The sequence below is a fragment of the Xenia sp. Carnegie-2017 genome, unplaced genomic scaffold (genome assembly GCF_021976095.1).
Source record: "Xenia sp. Carnegie-2017 unplaced genomic scaffold, XeniaSp_v1 HiC_scaffold_6, whole genome shotgun sequence".
Classification (NCBI taxonomy): domain Eukaryota; kingdom Metazoa; phylum Cnidaria; class Anthozoa; order Malacalcyonacea; family Xeniidae; genus Xenia; species Xenia sp. Carnegie-2017.
Window position 1 is genome coordinate 17,320,757 of NW_025813526.1, and position 24,825 is coordinate 17,345,581.

A 24,825-nucleotide genomic window follows, 5' to 3' on the forward strand; every position below is an offset into this window, starting at 1 on the left:
GCATTCTAAAACGAAGAGGATATTAATTAAGAGTGTAGAGGTGCAGTGTTTTTTGTATAATTTTATTTGACAGTGCAATGTCACATGTGAAAATCGATGTGAATAATATAGAGCTGGAAAAACAATTTACTTAATTATCCGGTTCAACAATCCTACAACTGACAAAACCATTGTTTGCTAAATTGTATTTATTCGCAGTTAATTAATGTCAGGAAGAAAGTGATGTTCACTCGACGTTCACGAGTTAGTCACGTGAGGAAATCAGCACTTTACATCAGCCACTCTAGCAGATTTCATCATTATACAAAGCACTGTAGTTGTCTCAACTTAGCTTAAGCTGATCTACCAAATGGCAAAATTACGCTGTAAATGTTTAAATATTTGTATACATGCACAAGGAAGCGATCTAAAGGAGTTAAATGGCGAATCGTTCTTGAATGGCAATGATAAAGATGACTTTTTCAATGGCAAAATCTACGAAGTACAATTGGCACTTGGTGGCATACGAAAGGTGTCAAATTGACATTTTATATATGTTTATTGTCTTTGCGTTCGACCTTCGTACTTTATTTTGTAAGATTTAGCGCTCTGTGTTTTGATTAAAGCTCGATTTGCGGTTTCTTGATGAACTTTTTGATAAATTTTAATAAATTTGCTCATTACGACATATAGTACAACTTTTTAATAACAATAAACAAAAAGTGCAAGGTCACAGTTGGGCAAAGGTTGAGCATGAAGGTGGTCTGATGTTTAGCAACCCCACACCCATTGTTTGTACAACATACTGCAGAGAATTTCCACATTTATCAGTCAATAACTCAATGATCAGTTGCTTTATCACATCACAGGTTTCAATGACGAATTCAATAGATTTGTACATATTGTTGATTTTATCTTTATTGTTTAATGTGTCGTCAATTTATGTATGAACCAGTTTTGTACAAATTAATAATTGTACAAATAATGTGCAAATCAATGATGTACATATAATAAACCATCTACTTATCAATGTACAAACCATGTACAAACCAGTCAATGTAAATGCTAGCATTGACTGTCCCATGAAATACACATGCATAACTCAGATGACATGCCACACATTGGCTACTTTATGTGTAAAGAAGTCGAATAGTCTTGATTAAACAGACTTCAAAATTTAGAGGTTGCATTGCTAGTGTATTTACGTATAAACATTTTTTAATATCTTGTGTGTCATCTATAGTTGAACATTTATCTTTGTCCATAAAGTGGTTGTTTCTTGTTTAGGAATTTAAAATACCCGAAAAATGACTTGAGTGATATATTGCTTTGACACTGATTAACTAAACACGTTGTACGATTGAGTAAATTTTTTTGATTTTTTAACTTTAGGAAGTGGATATACTATTGAAAGAAAGGAAAGTAGAGGATTGGATTGTGTATAAATGTATTGGTTGCATGTCACAAACATATGCTCTCCATTCTGTCAAGATGGAGGAACGGGTTCTAGTTAGTCCATCTTTACAGGTATTACATTACTGTCAATAAATTTGTAGTTTACTCTGTTTTTCTTAGAGGATCAATTATACTGCTAATGTTGTATTGCTTTTATCCAATTATCAATCCTGCTTTTCAATTTTGATTCTTTTTTCAATTCATATCAGTTACATCTTTAACTCTATTATTTTGATATTTCATCTTTTCAGTAGGTTAAAAATTATCAGTTTGTTATGATACCATAAATTTTCATTTTAAGATGGATGAAAACTCATATGTGAACTTAACCCAAAGCAAATTATTTTCTCCTGCATTTAAAATAATTCTACCAACTCCAATTGAAGAGCAAGATACTTCAGGTTAGAAAGGCTCATATATGTATAGACCATAGTTTGATTTTCAGAAACAATCTTTATGGTATAGCGTAGTTTGTGTTTGTCTATGAACCCATGATACGTATGTACATCTTGTATATGTGAGCTTTTGCATAATTTAACTGTATTAGATAAAGTTTATTCATTTTGTAATTTTAAAATGCCTAACACAAAGTATGTGATGTTGAATAAAAAGTGATATAAGGAAGGGAAATAGCTTTCCTGCTGATTTCTGCAAGTTTAAAGGCTTAAGGTCTTTTATCTCACTAGAAAAGTAGTCTAGACAACTGTTTACAATACTGCTTATCTTACTGCAGGTATAAAATTTTGCAAAGACGGTGTATACAATACCAACAGATGTGAAAAAAATTTGTCTAAAACATGTCTAATTTATGCAAAAGCTCAAACAATATTTCTTGGGGTTCATATATCCAGTCTTCAAAGTAGGTTGGTCATAACGTGGTTCAACATTCTGTCTTTATTAGGAAATATAGTTTGCATGTATGTAATCTGACATAATCATAGCTTATACATATTTTACTTTTCCTTTGCTTCAATTGGTTTGACAGCATAAACTGACTTTCAATCTTGATTATTTATCATCATATAGTGAGTGGCTTTAGTAGTGAAACTATGACATCAGCAGAAATAAAGGTACATGACCGTTTAAGGAGATATTTGAAAGCAGAAGAGGAAGCCATGTTAGAAAGAATAAAAAAATACAGTGAAGAACAGAAAAAACTTTATTCAGTTGTGCAGTTGCGTGCTCTCAGTGATAAACGAGCTCTACTAAGGTAAATTGATAACGTACTTCTAGTATTTGGTTACTTTTTACTTAATTTCAAGTGATTTTCCAGCTTTGTTGATGTGGACTGGTAACTAGGAATGTTCTTGAAGATCATGTGATAAATGTTTACTATGTATATATGATTCAAAAATAATTTATCTACATTTATGATTTTTAGTGTTCAGTTTAGGTAATTTTGAATACTTTTTTAAGGCTGGATGTTTTCATGTTAGCTGTAGCTTGCAACCATTTGTAATGACTTGTTTGGCCTCTACTAGCAAATTAAGTTGTTTATACAGAGTATTTATTATGATATATTGCAAATGGACTTGACTGATCTTTACAAAGTTAATTTTAAGGTCTTCATCTTTTCAGGGACACAATTCACTAAATTATTGCAGGGGAGTGGCGGACGCTTGATGAAATATTGGAGGGGGGCAACTGGCAAATGAGTCAAATGATAATCTAAAATTTTGCGGGGACTATGAAGCTCAAATATTTAGTCCTAAAAATATGTTAAGTCTTTATAACTGACTATTAATAAACCTTAATAAATGTTTTATTACCATCTTCTTCCGAACTGTTCTAACATAAAAACATGCAAATAAACAAAATATGTGTTAGACTGTAACGAACTAACGATGGGAATCTTACATGTTCGGTAAAACGCAAAATGATTTCTAACCTTACCGTCAAAGCCTTTTACTGAGCAACAAGTTTTTTTTGTTTTGTATTCGGCAAAAACACTTGTCTTGAGGAGTTTTATTTGCTTGTTTATCTTAAAGATTAAGTAGATTGAGGTTGAGGGTTGGATTAGTGATCAATTATGTCATTTGTGTGTGTTACTTGATGTTACTACTCATGAAAATATCACCAATATATCCTTGACATTCCGGAGCTTTCCGAATGCTCACCATATCCGGACAAAGTATTTGATCGTTTGGTAAATTCAAAAGTCTGAGTTGCCCTCTTTAGGTAAATTACGTGCTCATTTCTATATTTAAGATGCAAACCTCTGAATTAAAAACGTTCCTGTGTTTTTTGAAAAAAATTAAGGGATTGACTTTTTTCTCTTTCAAAAGTAATGCTATAGAAAAGGAATTTTGTTATTTTGACGTATGATTGTTGTTGAATATTTATGTTTTATCTAGTTATAACTCATGTCACTCTACAAAATGATTTAAACGAGACTCGACCTAAATATTGTCACATCTTTTTACTTAGTGTTATAAAACAAGCTGTGGAGAGCAAAGTGCAGGAGTGTTTATCAGACGCGATGACTGATTTACAGCTGGAGTGTAATTTACCTGACGAGAGACCTGGGCCCGATGAAGGTAAATACTAAATATTTCATAATGTATTTTTTAGAAAGCTCTATTGCTTTTTTTGACTAAATGAGCTTTGGAAATACTTAACTCTAAGTATTTAAAAAATTTGTAGTTCTTAGCAGCGCAACGAAGAAAGAAAGCGTCTCCGAGGTTTTTATAAGCCAGTGTAAACACGAAAAACATCTTTTGTTTCTTTCATAAAATAGCAATAATTGAAACAGACAATTTCAAAACAATCGCTTCAATTTTCTTTAAAACATATACATGATTCATTTGCATATTCTCATGGATTGGTTGATTCATTTGATTTGTCGAGCTCAGATCGGTCTGCACAGGCTAATGCAAAGTAGCTACAAACCAATCAACGCATGCGTTTCAGTGTTTTTGTTTTACAATTTCGGTTGCTGGCATGCTCTTTGTTAGATAACTGTTTTCTTGCATATAGCAAACACTTTAAAATAGTGGGCTTCTTTCGAAATGAGTTGCGGCTGCTTTAATGGCGGTCTGTAGTTTTGTCAACGATTAGTTTTGAAGTAAAAGGTTTGAACCCGGGAGTATCGTTACATGTTTGTAAATGTAAATCGTCCAGGTTGGTATAGTCCTGAGAAGGACTGTTTTTGTTGTTGTTGACTGGCGTTTCGACAACCTTATGATTAGTTTTGAGCTGTTCATTTCTGCATCGTCTTAGTGCAATGCTTAACTCTTAATCCACGCTATATAAACGTTATTTTTCAATGTGTTTAAAGTTGTATATGTTTGCAATACATAGGTGAAACATACGTAGCTGCATGAACGTTCTGGAGAATGAAGAATAAATGTTGTAACGCTTTTGATTACAACTCTATAACGAGGGTGGTTTCTTTTGTGTCGCGGTTACTTTCGTATTTCTATAGTAGAGCTTAAAAAAGACGGTTACTTTCGAGACTCCACGGTTGCCCACTCCTGATGCTAGTTCAAACTGGAACTTGAAAGTGTGTGAAGTGTGTTATCAAAACAATAATTTTTTTAAATAATTATTGTTCGTATGCTTAGTAATTGTTTTGGTTGTGCATCAAGCCAATATTTTCTTTCACCTAGCTACTCAAAATTATGTATCGTGTGTCCAATGTCTAGGAGTCAGTTTGACGATAGTAAAATTACAGTGTCGTTATCTTTTTTTAGACTTTACTGACAATAAAATTACACCAACACAAAACTTAAGTACATCATGGAGTACACGATTGAAAGAAACAACAACATGTGAAAATCGTGATAATGCTTTGTCTAATGATATCTTTGATCCATTGTTTCAAATTGACGAAGATTATGCTCCGTTTGTCGAATCTGATGAAGAGGAATCTAGTGGTAAGTAATGTTCTCTTTATGTTTTTATAAAGTTGAACTAAGTTTTAATGAAGTAAATGGTTTGAACCCGAGAGTATCGTTACATGTTTGTAAATGTAGATCGTCCAGGTTGGTATAGTCCTGAGAAGGACTGTTTTTGTTGTTGTTGACTGACGTTTTGACAACCTTAGCAGTGAACATCTTCAGTGTCGACTCTGGTAAAATTAGACTCATTCGACTCTGAAGATTACTACCACTAAGGTTGTCGAAACGTCAGTCTACAACAACAAAAACAGTCCTTCTCAGGACTATACTAACACGGACGATCTACATCTACAAACATGTAAGTTTTAATGAATTTGGTTTGTCTTTGTTGCTTAAATTCATTTGTATGAGATGTGTGAGTCGATTATTTCTTCTAAGAACACCAACGTTTGTGTGATAAATATCAATCATGGTACATAGCTATTAATGATAAACACAAACATACGTTGTTATCCATTTTGATCCACATCATTCAGGGTGTTTTTTGTCCATAATTAACACAAACATTGGTTGTTATCCATTATGATCCACATCAATCAGTGTAGTTGTCCATAATGATAAACACAAACATGATTGAGCTGTAATTATACATCAACTATCCATCAATATTACCATCAATATTATCCATCAACTACCCATTTATCCATTATGATGAATACCACAACAAACCAGAGTAATTATCCCTCATGATGAACACGAACGATAATTACTATCACTGATCCGTGGATAACAAACATCAGAATGTTGATCCGTGGATAATAAACATCAGAATGTTGATCCGTGGATAATAAACATCAGAATGTTGATCCGTGGATAGCAAACATCAGAATGTTGATCCGTGGATAGCAAACATCAGAATGTTGATCCGTGGATAACAAACATCAGAATGTTGATCCGTGGATAACAAACATCAGAATTTTGATCCGTGGATAACAAACATCAGAATGTTGATCCGTGGATAACAAACATCAGAATGTTGATCCGTGGATAACAAACATCAGAATGTACTTTTATGTTGGGAAACATAAATCAGTTTAAACATCAATCATAGTTAATGTTATTACGGTTAATAAAAGCCATTCATTACTACTATTTTCATGGATGTTTTATTTAGAAAAATTTACTCTTCGTGTAGATAACAGTTTTACGCAGACTTATATTGAGTGGGGCAAAAGTTCAAGTAAACCCAAATTTTCATCTTCAGTACCAGTAAACGTTCCCATGATGGACAGATCTGGTAGAGGACGAACCTTTGACGACGATGAAAAAGTAAGTGTTGCAAATAGTTTTTTTATTATTCACTATGTAAAGAGTATCGGCTGTGATTGGTCAACTGCCTGCAATTAATATCGATATCTGTAAGTATGACGACATATTTACAAATAATAGTTTCTACAATTATTGACGCCATTAAAAGCCGGTTTTGTAAAAATCAAATAATAGCGATGTTTAAAAACGATAAGCGAGAGCTTTTGAGAAAAAAGGATGCTGAAAACATTAAAAAAGCGACAAAGCTGGTTTTGAACATATCTTAACTTAAAGAACTTGAAAAATATGTTCGCAATGCGTATATGCGAGTAGCCTATCAAGTGCTGGCTATGAAATGAAGTAGATTTAATGAACAGAGATTGCAAATTTAATATTATTTACGTCAAACTTGTTCAAGATTTGAAAAAGTTTTTTAGTTAAGCGACCGATGTATTTGTTTAAGTATTTCGTATTTTTCGATTCTCTAGCATATTATGCATGTCACAAGACCCAGTCACGTGACATCAAGAGAATTGGGTCTTCATTTAGATCTGTCGCGAGGTTTTCATCCACTGAAAAATATTTTTTCTAATTGTGTGTTTCGAAACATTTTTCTGACGAGTTTGTGATGTCGTTCAAACAACAAATAAATTACCACGTGTAAACAAATAAATTACCACGTGTAAACAAATAAATTACCACGTGTAAACAAATAAATTACCACGTGTAAACAAATAAGTTACCACGTGTATGACATGTATTAGCTAGATTACATGTATAGACACTTGTACGTATTGTACTAGCCTTAGTACTTAGGCCCCGTCAACACGAGCCCGGGTTGTTAGCCAACCCGGGTCAACTCGTCTACTAATAAATTCCTAGTAAAGTTCAAGCGATAGCTTAGTCGATTTACCAACCCGAGGCACTGTTCTCAAGATCCGGGTCGACCTGGGTCAGCAAGATGTTATGGGGTTAAATTTAGCTCATTTCTTCATGTAAACCCGAGTTTTCTTGTCTTGGACACTATTTTCAACTCAGCCCGCGCTGAGAATTGCTGACCCGGCTTAAAATTCAGTTCTAGCCCGAGTTCGTGTAAACATAACCACCTATCCCAGCCTGACCCTGGTTATATATCAAAGAGGGCTTTTATATAATTATAGGTATTTATAGACATTAGACACTTGTATTTTTAGCCAACGGGCCGTGTTGTTTACTTTTTTATTTTCGTTATCACCCGATTTAAAATTGAAAATTCCTGCGAATAAAATTTGTATTTCGTACAATATTCAAAAGCAAAATAAATTCATTTGCTTTCTGCATTTGATTAAATTCACCAACAGAGTACTGCATGTCTGTATGAGAGCATTTTATAAGCAGGGCACAGAATACCGAAATGGACTATATACCAAGCACTACCTCGTACTGAGTATATTGATTGCTTATACCGCTTGTTGGGACGGATATGTTTGATATACGTTATCGCATATTTCTCAGTAAAGACATAGAAAGTGAGGTTATTGAAAATGTTTATTATATGGCATTATTTGACCAGAAACACAAGGCTTGCTTTCTTGTCTTTGCAGTTTTGTACGGGTTGGCTTTCACTCTTCTAGTTTTCTTCATTAAAAAATAAGTCGTTTCAAATTGTATGTCTGGATAATTAAACTGTTTTCCAAGTGTTTTTCTTCGACTCACATTCGTAAATGGTTTATTGTTTCGTTTTTCTTGCGTTTTGCTGTTTGCTTTACGAAGTTTGTGTACATTTGACTGTAAAATTCCGTGATTTGGGATAATAATGGACCGCAAATATGTTTCTGAGCCAATCAAAGCGCGTTATTTTGCCGGAAGGGGCGCTTGCCAATAATTAAGTTTAACACACCAAATTCAGTATTTCGTCACAAAAAACTTGCACTTGCTCATTTGACAGAATCAAATAATTAAAATGACTAGTTGTTTAAATTTTCAAAACAAATTGCCATGTTTTTCCGACTGGCAACCAACCGACGAACGCACAAAGCGTTTTTCTACGTCGTCGTTCGTATGTATGACTATTCAAAATGATAGCTAGACTCAGACAGAGCCAGAGACGGACACTTTTTCAACAGAGCATAGTGGTTAGTCGCGCATGCCCAACGGCCACCAACAAAAATCGTTTGACAAAGACAAACTAGCGAAGGTTTGAAAATGTTTTACATTGATCAGTTTTAATAATATTTCAGTTAGTTGAAGTGAATAATAGAACAATTATGGACTTCGCTTTTCGCACAATATCAAAAATTATTCAGACCGAGGTCAGTGTTATCTGCCAAAGCGAAGCTGAACCATAATGCTCATCTTCATCGAATAATTGTGTAATAAATGTCCAACTAATTACAACGACCACACAACTTCACAGGTTTTGTTTTAACGCCAGCCATTGTATTAATAAATTTGCACGCTTGACACTTAAAACTTGAGACCCCTAGGTTTAACCTTGAGCGTTCGCTTTGAGTTATCCATTAAAATTTGAAAATTTGAAAAATTAAATTTGTTTGCGAGAAATTTGAATTAATCGAAGTAAAATACTATAAAATGTAGTTACTATCATAGACCGGGGGGTGTTCACTTTGAGCTATCGGGAATTTTGGCTGTGTAAACTCTATGCGTATTTTATAATTTGGGCAAACTAAGTCTTAGAGCTTTCAAGTTGACCAATCAAGCATCCGTGACTGGCATAAATTTTTAGAAGACAACATCCTATTAGTTTTATCTTTTTCTCAGCTGCCCAATTTGAAGCAAAATCCCCTTTGAAGCACATACTTTTGTTTTATTTGTACTTTTTCTTTATACTCAGTACTTGTTAACTTACTCCAATAGGAAGACATGCCATCGCCAGACAAAATTGCAGAGTCGATCCAGGCCCTTGCGCAAAGCCACGATTCAAGATACATTTTTGGCGAGTTACCTCGACCACGGAAAAACACACTTCCCATTAATAATTGAGATATATAATAATATGTAAAGTATAATTGCCAAATATTTATAAAATTCTATTAAGCAATTATTGTTAATAATATATGTTTATTTCATAAATGATACATTGTCTTGGTTATTGTTTATCTGTGATTGGTGCAGTTCACTGGAGAAAAAGTGTTGAATTCTGTTAAATACTATAGTATGTACAAAAAATATTTAAAATGAAATCACTCTTCATGAAGACACTTTACTTGAGTATGTAAGAAGACTGTTTTAACATCAGATTTCTACTATCGCTGACATTACTTTGCGGCATTTAAGAATTTATTTTAATGTTAGTAACCCGAAACATAGCTTTTTCATAACTTTTGTGTTGTTTTCACAACAGTTCATGAAAAAAACAACTTTCAAAAGCATTGCTTAAATAATCTCTGCTGCTTTTCTTACGTTTGCGAGTGATGAGGAATTGACTGTGTTTACCATACCAACGTCTCAAAAACGTCAAGACTTAATGAATTTCTAATCACTTACCGTTTAAATGATCCTTCACATTACAATATATATATATATGTATACAATTGTCGCTTTATGTTTTTCTTAGTTTTTTACATGAGATGTTTTAATTCCAACATAAAAATGTCTTTTACCTAAATGTATTTTTTCAATAAATTACTGCGTTGGTTTCAATTATCTGTTGTGATATATGAAGTATCAGATAGATCTCCAGGAGTTGACATTGGCGCAGGCATCGATGACGTCAACCCACGTGATATCATTTCTTCCTCAAGATGTGAACTATCGCTCGAAAATCTTCCTTGTTGTTTAGCTTTTTTATACACATCAGCTAAAGGTTTTGGCATCGTACTTGTAGAAGATTGTTTGCTCAACTTTCCTTTTTTTTCTTGTGTTTTTTTGTCGTCCATTTCCATGAGCGAACTCTTTTCGTTTATTGCATTCTCATCTTCTGAGGACGTGACATGTACCATATGCGAAGTGGTTGGCTGCGCACGCTCAATAGCATCGTCAGTTCCACTAACTGTGTCATATTCATCACGATGTTCTGACGTCATTAGTTGGTGATCACGTGCTTGGTCTTCCCTTTTCCTCATCATTTCTTTCCGTTCCCTAACTATAACATCCTCGTCCATGTTATCACGTGATTGATGTATGGCCGAATCTCGTTGTCTGCGGTTGTTGATGTCCACTGATCTCCCAGACCCACGTGATGATGGTCTTTTTTGCTGTACTAATGTTGCATATTTCTCATCAGTAAAACTGCGCTCACGTTTCTTTTGAATATCTGGCTCGGACATAAATCGTTTCTTTGATGTTTTACCGCTTTTTGATTTCTTTTCAGGTACAAATGCAGGCAAACTCATGTGAGAAGGTCTGCGTACGTCAGCTATAAGTTTGGTGATGGTGCCATTCGCTACAGGTGCGGTATCTTGAAGAGTTTTTACTCCTTGTTCTAAGGCCTTCAGCCTTAACATGGTCAGTTGTACAGAGGTTCTGATCTTTGCTGTTTCCTTTGTTACATTTGTCATTTTATCAATTAATTCGTCCAAATCAGATTTTTGCGATTCGCCAAATCTTTTACCAAATCTTTCGTTGATCAACTGGTAAATGTCATTAACTTGTAACCGCATTTCTTCCATATGTCTCTTTTTGTGGCGTTCATTACCTGCCTTTAACAGCAGAGCATAAGATTTATTAACCAACGAAATAATTGACAATTATTAGATGAGCTTCAACATGTTATATTAAGAATTATTCACACCGAGGTCAATCTGCTGAAGCTCAAGCGAATAATATCGACTGATGTGTGAAGTTAAGCTCAACCTAATCTGATTATTGTTTTTCATACAACTGTTAATTGAAAAAGCCTTTAAACGTAACCATAAAGTTTTAAAACGTTTTACATAAAATAATCTTAAGAGTTTAGTTTAATCGTCCCCGTGAAAAACACGTAGAAAACTCTACTGAATATTTAACAAAACTCTATTGCGTCTTTATTTGCAATAAATTGTGCCATATCCGTTTTTGAAATGTTAGAAAACTGCAAAAGAATTCCGCCTATATACTTTTTGTGTTTACAGTTCTCAAAGTTTGGTAGGTAGCAAGATAGTGAGAATTAATTGTCGTATCTTAGCTAATCATAATGAGCATTGCGCCTTAATTCAATGTACATACAAAACTTTTATCTACTCTCAACCTTTCTTTCTTAAAAACAACATTTATTTTATTAACGAGCGCTAAAGTAACATTGAAATGAATTTCTATTATGGGGTCATTTGCTGTATTAAGCTTTACAACCGACATGAATAAAACGAAAATATCTTTATTTGAAGCAATCTGGAGTAATTAATTTAAATTAATGCCAGTGCTAGCTTGATTGTTACTGCACCTGTGCGTAAGAAATTCCCTTTATTTTAAATAACTTACGTCATCTTGTGCATCGTAGTCTTTAACTTCAGGACTGCAATGTTCTCTTATAAAATCATAGTAACGCTTCTGATGCGATTTTCTCAACGATTGTTCTAGATTCAAGATTGTCTTTGCTCGTTGCATCGCTGCATTTTCGATTGCATTCTCGTAAACTCTCGTAAACGTGTCGGCAAGCAAAGCAATTAACAAATTAAGGATAATAATGGAGCATATTGAGATATATGTGCCACATAAAACTCTTGCCATGACGGCGTCTCTTTTCTCAAGTTCTTTAAACTCGTAGTTGTCCAACACTGTCATACCAAACACTGAAATAAAAGTAAATTAGATTTTACATTTAATAGAAACCAATAATAAAGCAAAGACTTATAAAACCTTGTGCGTTATCTAACATAAAAATATCTAAATTTGGTAAATAATAACTTTATTTTGTAGAAAAAGTTGTTTTTTTGTTAAACAACAAGTTCGTTGGAACTTCCCTATGCAGTAATTGAAAATGTTAAAACAGGTTCTCAGAAATTATAAGTTTTACGTGTTGACGTAGCAAAATTTTCACAGTGCTATATGAATATAAAGGGCAATACAGTTGAACAAAGGTTAACACATATAGCTAAGTACATAGATTTTAGCATATATACAATGGCAATTTTAAATACAAATGTTATGTTTCATTTAGGTATGTAACAGGCGAAAAATTTTTGCTGCACAGATAATGAAATGAAAGCCAGAAAAGAACAAAAAAAAGGATTAAATAACACAACGCTCCAGTGGGAAGCAAAAAAGCCATCTTATGGTCATTAAGAAACAATATGAAACAATATGAGTGCATGAAGTGTATTTTGGCAAACGTAAACAGCATTTATTAAAACTCTTATGAAGTATGCATACTATTGTTACGGGATTTTTTACCTGAATATAAAAGTTCAGGAAGTGTGTCATAATCATCAACTGGATTCTTACTATAAGCTCCAAATATCATCCAGAAACAAGCCGAGTATGGAATGAAAAAAACTAAGAATAAAAACACCCACTTTAGGATGTCCACCAACATATGGCTAAAAAGAGCGACGAAAGGTCCAGGCCCTTTGAAAGGTCGCGCGTATTTCATTATTCGAAACCATATCACAATAAGCAATAGACAGATGGACCGAATATGAATATCATACACTTGTGATGTGTTTAAAAAGAAAAATGTTGCATGAGTTATTGCAGACGCCATGATTAGAACAAGGGCAAACCAATCTATATAGAACCAGCCATCTTGGGAGCTTAGTAACCTTTCCTCTCGTACAGCTTTTATCTCGCCGTCAAGATATTTTTTTTCATCAGGCCACCTTGGATGGCAAAATGGAAGATCTCGCTCAAGTTCTTTTTCGCGATAACCTATGTTAAAAATTAAAGAGCACTGTTTGTATCATAAGTTATGAAAAAGTCAGCATGGAGCTCAATGGTCGTGAAGACGACGTTAGCTCACACAAAGCAATTTTCTAGCATTTTCAAACTTCATTCTTCAAATTCATATCTTAATAATGGTTTCGTTTAAATTAAGTTTTAGTCCGCAACTGCAAATGATGGATGATGATAAAAAACGTATGGTGGATTTTTGCTATTGACCACGTATCTCCTACGAACACTTTTATGAGAGATTTTCTTTAAATTTGCTCTACATATTACTTTTGTTTCTGCTCAGAACCGAATCATACAGAAGTAAGATATGAACAATTAAACAATGAATATAATACAATAAGAATAATCAAAAATGGCGTACTTTTCCAGGAGGAGAGGTCTTTTTTAACACGATAAATAGAAGCCATCTGTTTAAATATTTCCAAAAATGTCAGAAGCATTACAAGAATAGCTAACAATAATCGCCACCATCGTTTGCTGATTGGTTCGTATAATTCATTGGCATTGTTTGGTAGAGTTACACCAAGAATCGTCCAAAGGATGGAAAACAGTAGATTTGTTGCAAGATCAAGCCACGCTCCTCGCTTTCCAAATTTTTTCCATTTCATATAAACCAAGCGTTGCATGACAGGATGCATAACTATGTCAAATTGTTGCCTTTGAATCGCAACTTCCAGAGGTGTACGGGCACCACTGTTCTGAAATGAAAAAAATTTAGAATTAAAACCTTTGAAAAAGTTTGTGCATGTCACAATATTGAAAATTGACTATATATCTGCTTCATTTGTTCACAAGTCTTCATTAAAAAGCAGCTTGATCATACATGTAAGTTTGTAGTATGTTTTGAAATCCTTATTGTAAAGACCTGTATCATTAGCTTTATGTAAAATTGAGCCTGCAATTATTTCGTAAATTTTATATCAGAATAGTTCAAAAATATCTTACTGCTTCCTCAGACAGTCTTTGTCCCTCGAGATAGTTCAAAAAGTAATATTCTTTTCTATTGATCATATCTTCTGAATGAAACTGGTCCAAGGCAATCAAAGCAACATCAGGCATCTTTAGGATGAGGAGTGACAATGCAACTTCGCCTTTCATATCATAAACTCCTGCTGGTGCTCCCATATCTATAAGAAGCTTTGCTGCTTTGGATCGGCTCATTTCTGCCGCCACCTAAAAATTCAAATTAAAACAATTTTAATAACAAACTATGCTCATTACTTGTCAATGTTCAGTGTGAATACCTCCTTCTACGGTCATGAAAACCAAAACACAAAAAAAAACCAAATAGGTCTTTCCATAGTGCGTACTTATAGAGCAAATTTTTAACTCTGCTATTGAAATTTTGCATATAAGATAAATGTTTTGAGAAATATATATTTATTTGAAAGTAAGTGAGCAAAGAAAAACTAACATAGGAGGCAGTGACGTACATATAAGTGTAGGAGTATAGGGTGGTATCACACCTTCCCAAAATTTGATTTGGAAATCCGTTGGTAGAAATACTATATTAGTTTGGAGAAAACTTTTTGGACGACTTAACATGAAGTAGAAGATACATGAAAATCCATGACTAACTTAATTCTGTTACTTTAATACATTAAATTGCTTCATTTAAATGCAAAGTTGTTCAGTTGTTGAAGTTTAACAGTGTTATATACTGGGAGTTGAGTCGATTGCTGTGTTATTATTTTGAGATCAACGAATTATAATGAATTCACCCATTTATGAAGCGTTATTTAGAAGACCTTAAAAATTGTCGTCGTTTTGCCCGATAGTGTAATCGGTGCAAGTTCGATGGTCAATTGATTAAAAGGATTACACAAATCGCTGATAAACTTTCTAGCAGAACAAAATAACTAAGCTTCATCCGCAGTCTAATGTAACATTATTTATATTTGTTAAAATAGAATATCACACAGTGAGGAAAATCTCGTCAATAAAACATTGATTAGACGTCGACTTTTGAGGTTTCGACGTCTCGAAACAACGTTGAAACGACATCGGGTACCCACTGGCCATTATTAAATATGTTTTTCTTATGTATTTATAAACTATTTCTATCTAGGCTAGACATAACATTAGCCATTTTTGCTCTCTTAGCGTGCTTTTTATTCTTTTTTCTGTTTTAATTATCTAACAAAATTAATAAATTTTTCGACAGCTTTTAGATACAAAAGCAATAATTTAGTTTTTCACAATCAATCTAAATTTGGTCATTAGCATGATGTAAACAAAACAATTTGCTTAATGAGACACTGCAATCTGTCTTTTAAAAGCTTGTTCCCTTTTGCAACTCACTAAGGACAATACAGAATTCAACTAATTAATAAGTAACCAAGTAATTTCGCCAATGACAGCAAGACTTTGCCAAATACTTCAAATGAAGCAATTTTTAGAGTGAAAATTCAATTTTTGATATGTTATAAAGACATTTTGACTTTTGAGTTCTAACTCATTTAGTTTTAGTGTGAGAGAGCGTAGATTCCTCGAACGTTCCTCGTGTAATATTTTGTCTTACTATTGTATGCTTTACCATAAATGCATTAATTTTAGTTGGATGCATAACCCCTATTGTCTACAGTGTACCTGTAGTGGTGTTCTATCTTGATAGTCTCTTGCTCCCATGTCAGCATCATAAGCCATCAACATTTTAAGAGAAAGACACGCATCATTTTTGGCGGCAAAATGTATTGGAGACTGTCCTTCTCCATTTGTTTTTATGTTAACGTCGGCTCCATTATTGATGAGAAACTCGACCATCTTAGCATAGTCTACAGCAGCTGCCACATGAAGAGGAGCACGACCAAATTTATCTTGCTGATCGATACGAGCACCTGGAGTTGAAACATTAGAGATTATTTTAAAACAGGGTTTATCGTGCAAAAAAACAGTAAAGTTTAAAAAATGACAAACTTCCTATATCAGTAACACGTATGCACTCTACATTAATATTAAAAACGAAATTGCTGTGGAGGCAAAAGTTATAAAAAAAAGGGAATAAAGATAGCCCTAAAACATGCAGTATCTACACAATAAATTCATTCACCTTAGGAGAGCACCTACTCCGTACGCAGAGACCAAGAAAAGATTAATTTGAAAAGATGTTTTGAAATACAGTTGCTGGATTCAAGGTAGCAGACATGTTTATGCTATTTTCCCAGGTCTATTTTATTCGATCATTTGTACATACAATCTGGTTATAATATTATTTCCTAATATTTTATATCCATGCATGACAGGTTTTGAATCATTTTCATATTATTTTGTAATGCATTATTTTTGTATTAATGAATTCTCACCATTTTTTAACAAAATTGTGCAACATCTAGATGCCAGCTTCGAGCTACTTCATGAAATATTGTCTGACCATGTTTATCGCGGGCATTTATATCTGCACCATTTTTTAATAGAGACTCAACAAATGAGAAATCAAACGTGTCGTTATCGTTATTTGAACTTGCAAGTTGAGCGATATAATGAATTAAAGCATGGTTCCTAAATAAAAATAAAAAAAGGTTAATTTAGAGAAAACAAAAAAGTCTTTAAAGAGAAAAGTAACATACACATAAAGAAAAGTAACACACTCTGCGCTTTTATATTATTACTTCTCTTACCATTATATTTTTATAGAACATATTTTATAATTGAAATAACTATTATTTGAACTCTGGATGAAGAAGTCGTAATTGATTAAAGTTTTAAATTCCTCAAATAGCATAATTCCAACAAATTTATGCTACAATCTTAAGAATAAACGTAATATTTATAATTTAAAATGGACACATTTATTTCACATATATTATATACTTATTGATTTAGAAATGTTTTGCAATTCCTAAAAGTATACGTTCTTTTTATCATTGAAATTTCGTTTGAATTAAGAAAATAGCGATAACTGCTGTGTTCTTTAAGGTTGTCAGTTTCTTCAAACATTCATTATAGTAATTGACTACCTGACTTTGACTGTTGCGCCCATTCCTCTTCCTTTTTCATCTTCTGTATCTTCTAAGTCACTCTCTAAAACAGCGTGCATTGCTTGATTCGTCTTCTTACTTGCTCCAGGGATCTCTTGCATTAACATTTCTTCGTACTTCATGTAACGCTTTCTTGTCTGCCTTTTGGGTGTAAGCTTTTGCCAATCGTTAGCGATCTTTCGTACAATTGTCATGTTTCGCTCATTCAAAGAAGGAACTCCGTTTTCTGTTGCTCCACAGGATTTCTCTGCATTGTCTGACTGCATTTTTGACTTTTGATATGCCTTAAAAAACGAAACAGGACATTATTTTTGTGTTTATCTGTGCAAAAATTATTTAAAAACCTTTTAGAAAAAGCAGCTTTTCAAGCCTAATTTACCGAGAGTCTTCTTAGTAGTTTCTTTGAAAAATGATAGATAGAGCTCTTTAGGAGCACACTACTAAAAATAGCTATTCAACCGAAAAAACTTAAAAAACTCAACTTATTAAATGCCTAAAAAGCATGATTAAAATAAAATAAGTGAAATATTCGGTTTACAATCAAGATAATATAAATATACATATATAATTTCAGTTACGTTACAAAAGTCAATCATGAATCATCGAAACACTTAATGCCTATACTGCATGCAGTTTTAAAGACATTTTCATTTTCTTTATTGATTTATTTAAGAATAATCATGTTAGTAATGAATGATTTCAAATAATTGCATAATACTTGCTTAATTTTTCAGTAATATGCGATATTAACATTTGGTTTGTTTTTAAGTTAGTACGTAAATTCACTAATAAATACTTATGCAACAAATGCTCTTAAACTTAGATGATCAATGGTATATGAGTGGAAGTTAATTGTGATAGTTTTTTTATTTTTTTTTATTATTAATTCATTGTGCGTATCACAATTAAAAAAATTATCAAATTTGTGGTGTGTGCAAACATCTCTACATATCGTATATGCAATTTTGGTAAACCAACTTATAACTTTAAACCAAGTTTGAGATAATTGATAAGCAACATTGAACTTATAGTGCAGTGCTCTTTGAAAAAATTACTGCTTTTGTATTTCTAAATTTACTTTAGTAAAAGATACATTTTCATTCAATGTCTATGAAGAAAAACAAAACGCCATACACATTCATGGGTAGACTGCAAAGATTTTTAATGTTTTATCTCTAATGAGATAACATTAATAACATCATAAAATTTGGAGTTCATTCAAACAGACTAAAACAGTGGAAAATGCGTCAACGATATACAAAATTTATAAATGGTGTATTATCTAGAGCAATATCTCAATAAAGAATCAGTTATATTTGATCCAATGACAATCTTTTATCTCTTGTAGTTTAAATGACAGATCTAGATCTGACATGTTATGATAACAACGTGTTACTGTACTACATAGACTGTTCTAGAAGACTTAAAACAGTTATTTATTGGTGGTAGTTAATGATCAGTTTGGCGATGATTGCATGTTAACGATATTGTAATGAAATAAAGGGGAAAGGCTGCAGTACTTATTCTTTATTATTCTTTGAGCATCAATAGATTCTATTGTTACTGTTAAATGAAAATTTCTTAACACTGTATAACATGAAGTACGTTTTCAGTCACAATTTTACCTATAAATATATTAAAATTATACAGAAATGCCTTACAAGTTATATTATTCAAAGAGAATGCGTGATAACATTATTGTCTTTTTATGCAGATTAATAAATTAATTAAATATTTTACTTTGCCAGCTGATCGGGTCGAAAGCTCACTGTTAATAATTTATAACACAAGTCTGCAAGAAGTATAAAACTATTCTAAATCAAAAATTGATATCGTGCATACAGAAACCATTTTATGTTGCATTAAATCATTGACTCTTTAATAAAAATGTAGTTTTATTCCAAAACATTGTTTTTTAGGGCGAAATAGTTCAACGGAAAGGAAGGCATGCATAATTAACCTCAGACAGAAAACTACAAGTATTTACATAAAAATCAAAAGAATAACTAAGGCTATAGGTTTTACTGCATTTAATAATCATAAATATTTTAAACCATGGCTGCAATACTGTACAAATTGAGGCATTGGACAAATGATTTTTAAATAAAATAAGTTCTAGCTAGATCTTGTGTGGTTTAATTGTCAACTGTCGCTATTGGCAACTACAATCAAACATGATCGACATGATATGCAAATGCTACTTGAGAGATAACATAGCTGTGATATTTGGAAATTTTGTTTAGATATGTTTTATTGGCAACTATATATTAAGCATTATAATACACAAATATATAATAAAACTGTGACTGGAGTAGCCCAAGCGTAAATGTAATAGTGGGCATTAATTGTTGAAGTAACTTCAATTTATTAAAAAATGAGAAGTAGATTCATTTAAGGAAAGGCTTAATGATATATTTTAAGCTCTATTGTATATCTGGAAGTAAAGAAAACGTTTAATTTTCCTTAAAACTGTTATTCGTGTCATGTACAAAAACATAAAAGTTAGCTGAAGCAAAATGTATAGATTATGTGTATGCAAATGCATGTCAAAATGATAAAATGATAAAATTTTTAATATGATTCCCATCAAATTTTATTTTCTAGAATACTTTTATGCTCCCTTATTATGATTTATTTTTGCAATTGTAATTTTGGTGATAATGAAAAGTCAATGGTTATTTTTATCTAAAGTTGTCTTAATGGCGGTTTGTTTCATCAAATATAACACATACTAAAGCACAATACTTCTTTTTAATACGTTTATGTAGAGAGCAGATTTTTCATACAAACTAATTTTTTATGTTTATGTCACTGAACAAAAATTTTCCTAGCATGTGGTTTGCACAAATTTTATTAGTCATATATATTTGTTAAAAAATCATGCTGCAAATATTGCTTCAAGTGAGCTGGAAAAAATTATGTTACATTAGTCCCGAAGTATGATGCATAACTTGATTGAAATAGCAGAAAATTAGTTTGTGTCATCGTGTGTAAAGTGTCAGAAAAATAGCTGCTTTTAATGTCACTCGCAAATAATAAAGAATTATATATTATTCACGCGGTAAGATAATGTAGAATAATGTGGCTCTTTTCCTATGAGTACAAAATATTCATCGCCTTCAAATCAGTCATGTTAAATAAGTTAACTACAATTTCTTTCTTAAAAAAAAAAGTAACACAGTAATCTTAAACAAACTCTTAAAAAGAATATTTTTGTGCAATTTTAAAAAACGCGTAAGCATCTCCATTAAGGAGATACATTGCCTTCCATTACATTTCATGTACATATATAGCTATACAAGTCAACTTGTTAGGCCCAAGTCATGTAAAGGGAGATTACATCAGCAAGTATCAGGCAAATGCGATTTTAGCAACTTTGTTCCTATGGATTGATTGTTATGACATTAAAAATTTTGTTTTACTGTAGATTATTCTGTATAAAAAAGAAACCGCAATATATCTTTCTTGTTTTGCTACTCCATTTTTGCTGTTCGTTTTCATCAGTTTTAAATTAATGCAAGTTACTCTTACACATTATGTATACAGATAACACTGCCATGGATAGATTTTATTAAAAAATTTGTAGTACCAAGCTTACGTGCTTGAATCATTAAAATGGCGTAATATCAATGAAAACATATACTGAAAAGCGGTGCATTATTTACTTTCTTCTAAAACAATAAAACTATTACTTTTCATATAAACCAGAGCATTAAATAGAACAAATCGTAGAAAATATTCATATTCTTGACATACCCAATTCAACTGCAACTTTAACTCTTGGTCATTGTCAGCATATAAACTTCAAAGGGGAAAATTGCGGTTTTAAGACGATTTTTATCTGAGCATAAAGTTAACGGCATATTTTAACATCTGTCAATTTCCAGCTATATCTCACTGACACATATTTCTATTTAAAGAATGGACATTAATAATTTACTATATATACTGAGATTCAGTAATTTATGGAAGTTTTGAAACATAAGTATGTTTTCGGAGAGCCTAGGACATCTTTTATAGCTAAGGGGCGCATTATTATTCGTAATTTTTTTCAATATGCATGTCTAAAGAGTAGCAATTTTATGGCTATCAGGTATAGTATCAAACATACGAGTATAACAATGGAGTGGGTTTCCATGTGAAACACATTACGAAAATGTGGTGGATTTTGACGTGCAAAGCAAAAACGTAAGCTGTATGAAAATTGTAGCAATACCCTTAATAAAAATACATTTTACACTGAGTAAAAAAAAGTTGCAAAAGCAGGATAAGGCATATAGAAAATAGAGGATTTATAAAAATAAGTTGTAATCTTGATTAACTTTCATTTCAAATCGCCTTTAAAACATTTGTGAATGGCAACAGCATGATAATGCTCAAAGACGAAAAAGAGCCTTTTAGCTATGTCATTATCCCTTAAATGACCTGCTTAATGAACGTTTGAGTCACGTTCAAATCGTGTACACAGGTGTTTTATATAGTTATTATATTGTTTCTTTCAACAAAAACTTAGATTGTATTCATCTTTAGGTAATTTGAAAAGGGAATTTCTTTAGGTATATCTAGCAAAACCATTAATACAAGCATTCTTTAACCAGATGACTGTTATATAAAAAACTTATTGTAAAATACTGCTGACAGACTGTATGAGTTTTGTTGCAAAATATATAAACATTTCATAATATGCCTCGACGTAATATCTACTTTAATTAACAATGTTTTGGTAACAAAATTATGATGTAAGACGAAGCCCAGCAAGTACTAAGGAAGAAGTTTACTTTTAGTACATTTGATTGCTTGGGAAAACAAACATAATCTATAAGGTTAATCTATAAATGATTCTATCAAAATTTGAGGATTAATACAAGCAGGCCGACTAAATTTCCAGAAAATACTAGCAGCAAGTTTCCTATTTGGAGAGTATACACTCGACACTCCTCAGCAGCAAACAAACTTTTACCAAAACTAGGAACGGCGATCAAAACTATTACATTAGAAGCATCTTCACTTTTCTTGTTAAGCCACGTGTGAAGTTTTCCGAATAACCATTTTCTAGTGCATTTGAAGTATTTCATAATAAGATCTTGCAACAAAACATTAAAATTCTAAGTTTCTCAAGATATGAACATATTTTGTTTTTAAACACATATTTCATTCCACTAAATCTTACTTTATGTTTACTATCTGTTTTCCTTTGATACAAAAGTTTTCAAATATTTCAATATAGTTTGCCTCACCAGGACTGGGATGAGCTTCCCTTATATAGACCCCAACCTTATTAGCAATATTAGATACAAACATGTACGCGAATTTTGCGAGCTTTGAATAACGTTTTGAGAAACATACATAAAAGCTCTTTAACACTATTTTACAGCTTGAATATCCAATTTCATCAAACAACGATGTCTTACGTGCTATGCACGTTTACCAAAATTTTTGTTAAACTCATGTTCTGTATCTTTGTATGGGGTAAATTTATTCGCCAGACATTGTTATTTTAAAAGTCTGGCGATAATCAAAGTGTTTTATTTTAGTAAAATATGATGGATAAGTCATTGTTTACAGTAGATCAAGAGCTTAATGAACTAGACGAATTTCAAAATGACTTAGTTTATGGCAGTGAACCTAATATTTGGGACAATGACGATAATTTCATCACCCAAAGATTTTGAACCTAATTCTGCCAATCTAATTTCAATTACTTCAATATCTGCAAGTGCAGAAGTGAAAAATGTTGATGTCAGTATGGTTGTAGAAAACAATGTGAAGCGCCAACCTATTTTACATTTTTGGATTTGAAAAGTGGATATTGGTAAATTGCTGTGTACGAAAACGACCGCCACAAAACTGCATTTGTAACACTGAGTGGTTTATACGAATTTGGCCGAATACCATTTGGCCTTTCCACTACACCAGCCATTTTCCAGTGTGTAATGGACATTGTGTGATCCGAGTTAACTTATAAAATCTGCTCGCATTACTTTCATAATGTCATAGTTTACATCGATTACGCAAGTACAACTTGTGTGTTAAGTTATTGAAATTTACCATTGCTGCACAACAAGTTTCATTTTCAGGGCATATCATTTCTGCACCTGGGATCAACCCAGATCCTGCTAAAACTGCTGCTAACAGTGAAATGGCCTGCACTACAACGCTTGAGAACATACGCAGTTTTTAAGCCTGGCTGGTTACTACCGGAAATTTATCTCTATTTTGCCTCTATTGCTTCGCTGCTTGTTTGTTTGACTGAGAAAAATGTTCCTTTTTGCTGGTCTGACAAATGTGAGGATGCCTTTATTGCTTAGAAATCTTTACTTTTCTCAGCTCCTATTCTAGGCTTTCCCAAATTTCATCGCGATTTATATTACAAACAGACGCTTCTGACTTCGGTGTCGGTGCAGTCTTGTCGGAGGTCGATGATAACGGGAAAGAGAAAGTCATTGCTTATGATTCTAAAGCCCTATCTGCGCCACAGAAAAAGTTCTCTGCTACCGAAAAAGAAGCTTATGCATTAGTTTTTGGCACTCAACATTTCAAAGTTTATTTGTTAGGAGAGCATTTTAGGACTATTACAGACCATACAATGGAACCAATAGTCGTTCGGCAAGGTGGATTCTTGATTTGAAAGAGTTTAGTTTTTCGTTCTCCACCGACCAGAGCGCTTGCACAACAATGCCGAAGCATTGTCTCGACTAATACCACATCAACGGGGGATCGTGAAAAGCCAGCTAAAACTTGTGAAACTGTCCACTCAGATACTATGTGCGCACCTGTTTATACAACTGTACAACTGCAGCTCTCAACTGGAAAAATTGTCACAATAAAATTTGAAAGTGCGCAACCCTTTAATATTCCAGATTTAGCAGTGCCCCATGTTACTGAAGTTAGGAAACGAAGGCAAAAACAGTTTAAAAGCACTTGCAAGGCTCCCGTTCAACCGTCAAACAGTCTTGGACCATCAGCATGCGCTTTATCTATTGATCTTGAATTTGCATCAGGAGCAACTACGTAACCCCTGTCGTCTAAACTAATTGCCATATTAAAGCGCGTGGAATCACACGCTCATCACAGGGAGAGGCTGACAGCCCTCCTAAAAGCATGGTACACCTACTACCATCACTTTTTATTGCATTAGGGTTTACCAGTGCGGTCTATCGGTAAGCGTACTACCACGCATCCTTACCATGTCATCAAGTTACCACAAAATCTTCGTGAGACAATTTTAGCGTCAGTGCAAGATAACCCCTTTGTGGGCAATTTAGGCATCACATTTACGATGGATCAAAACGACTGCATACCAACCAAGTGTGATGGCCAGACAGAAAGACAAAATTCGTCACCTCAGCACATACTTGCATCATTCGTTTCCGAACGTAAAAATGATTGGCATTTATGGCTAGATAGTGATGTTTAATTATAAAACACAAGCAGATACGACGTCCTAGGATGTTCGCCTT

At 33.0% G+C, this 24,825-nt stretch overlaps 2 protein-coding genes across 2 annotated transcripts; one reads left to right on the forward strand and one right to left on the reverse strand.

Moving 5' to 3' along the window:
- The first annotated feature begins 268 nt into the window (after window positions 1-268).
- Window positions 269-9,656, forward strand: LOC124457870. The gene is made up of 8 exons (XM_047008037.1): window positions 269-511; window positions 1,372-1,506; window positions 1,736-1,835; window positions 2,461-2,644; window positions 3,862-3,971; window positions 5,127-5,309; window positions 6,469-6,602; window positions 9,438-9,656. The coding sequence occupies exons 1-8, from the start codon at window positions 350-352 to the stop codon at window positions 9,561-9,563; spliced, it is 1,134 nt and encodes a 377-aa protein (XP_046863993.1). The 5' UTR covers window positions 269-349; the 3' UTR covers window positions 9,564-9,656.
- On the reverse strand, window positions 9,622-21,231 carry LOC124457868 (transient receptor potential cation channel subfamily V member 6-like). Its single transcript, XM_047008036.1, has 9 exons — window positions 21,122-21,231; window positions 17,345-17,649; window positions 16,691-16,886; window positions 15,978-16,225; window positions 14,334-14,561; window positions 13,750-14,086; window positions 12,891-13,364; window positions 11,979-12,289; window positions 9,622-11,221 (listed from the first exon to the last, which is right to left on the reverse strand). The coding sequence occupies exons 4-9, from the start codon at window positions 16,149-16,151 to the stop codon at window positions 10,220-10,222; spliced, it is 2,526 nt and encodes an 841-aa protein (XP_046863992.1). The 5' UTR covers window positions 16,152-16,225; window positions 16,691-16,886; window positions 17,345-17,649; window positions 21,122-21,231; the 3' UTR covers window positions 9,622-10,219.
- Window positions 21,232-24,825: the final 3,594 nt, after the last annotated feature.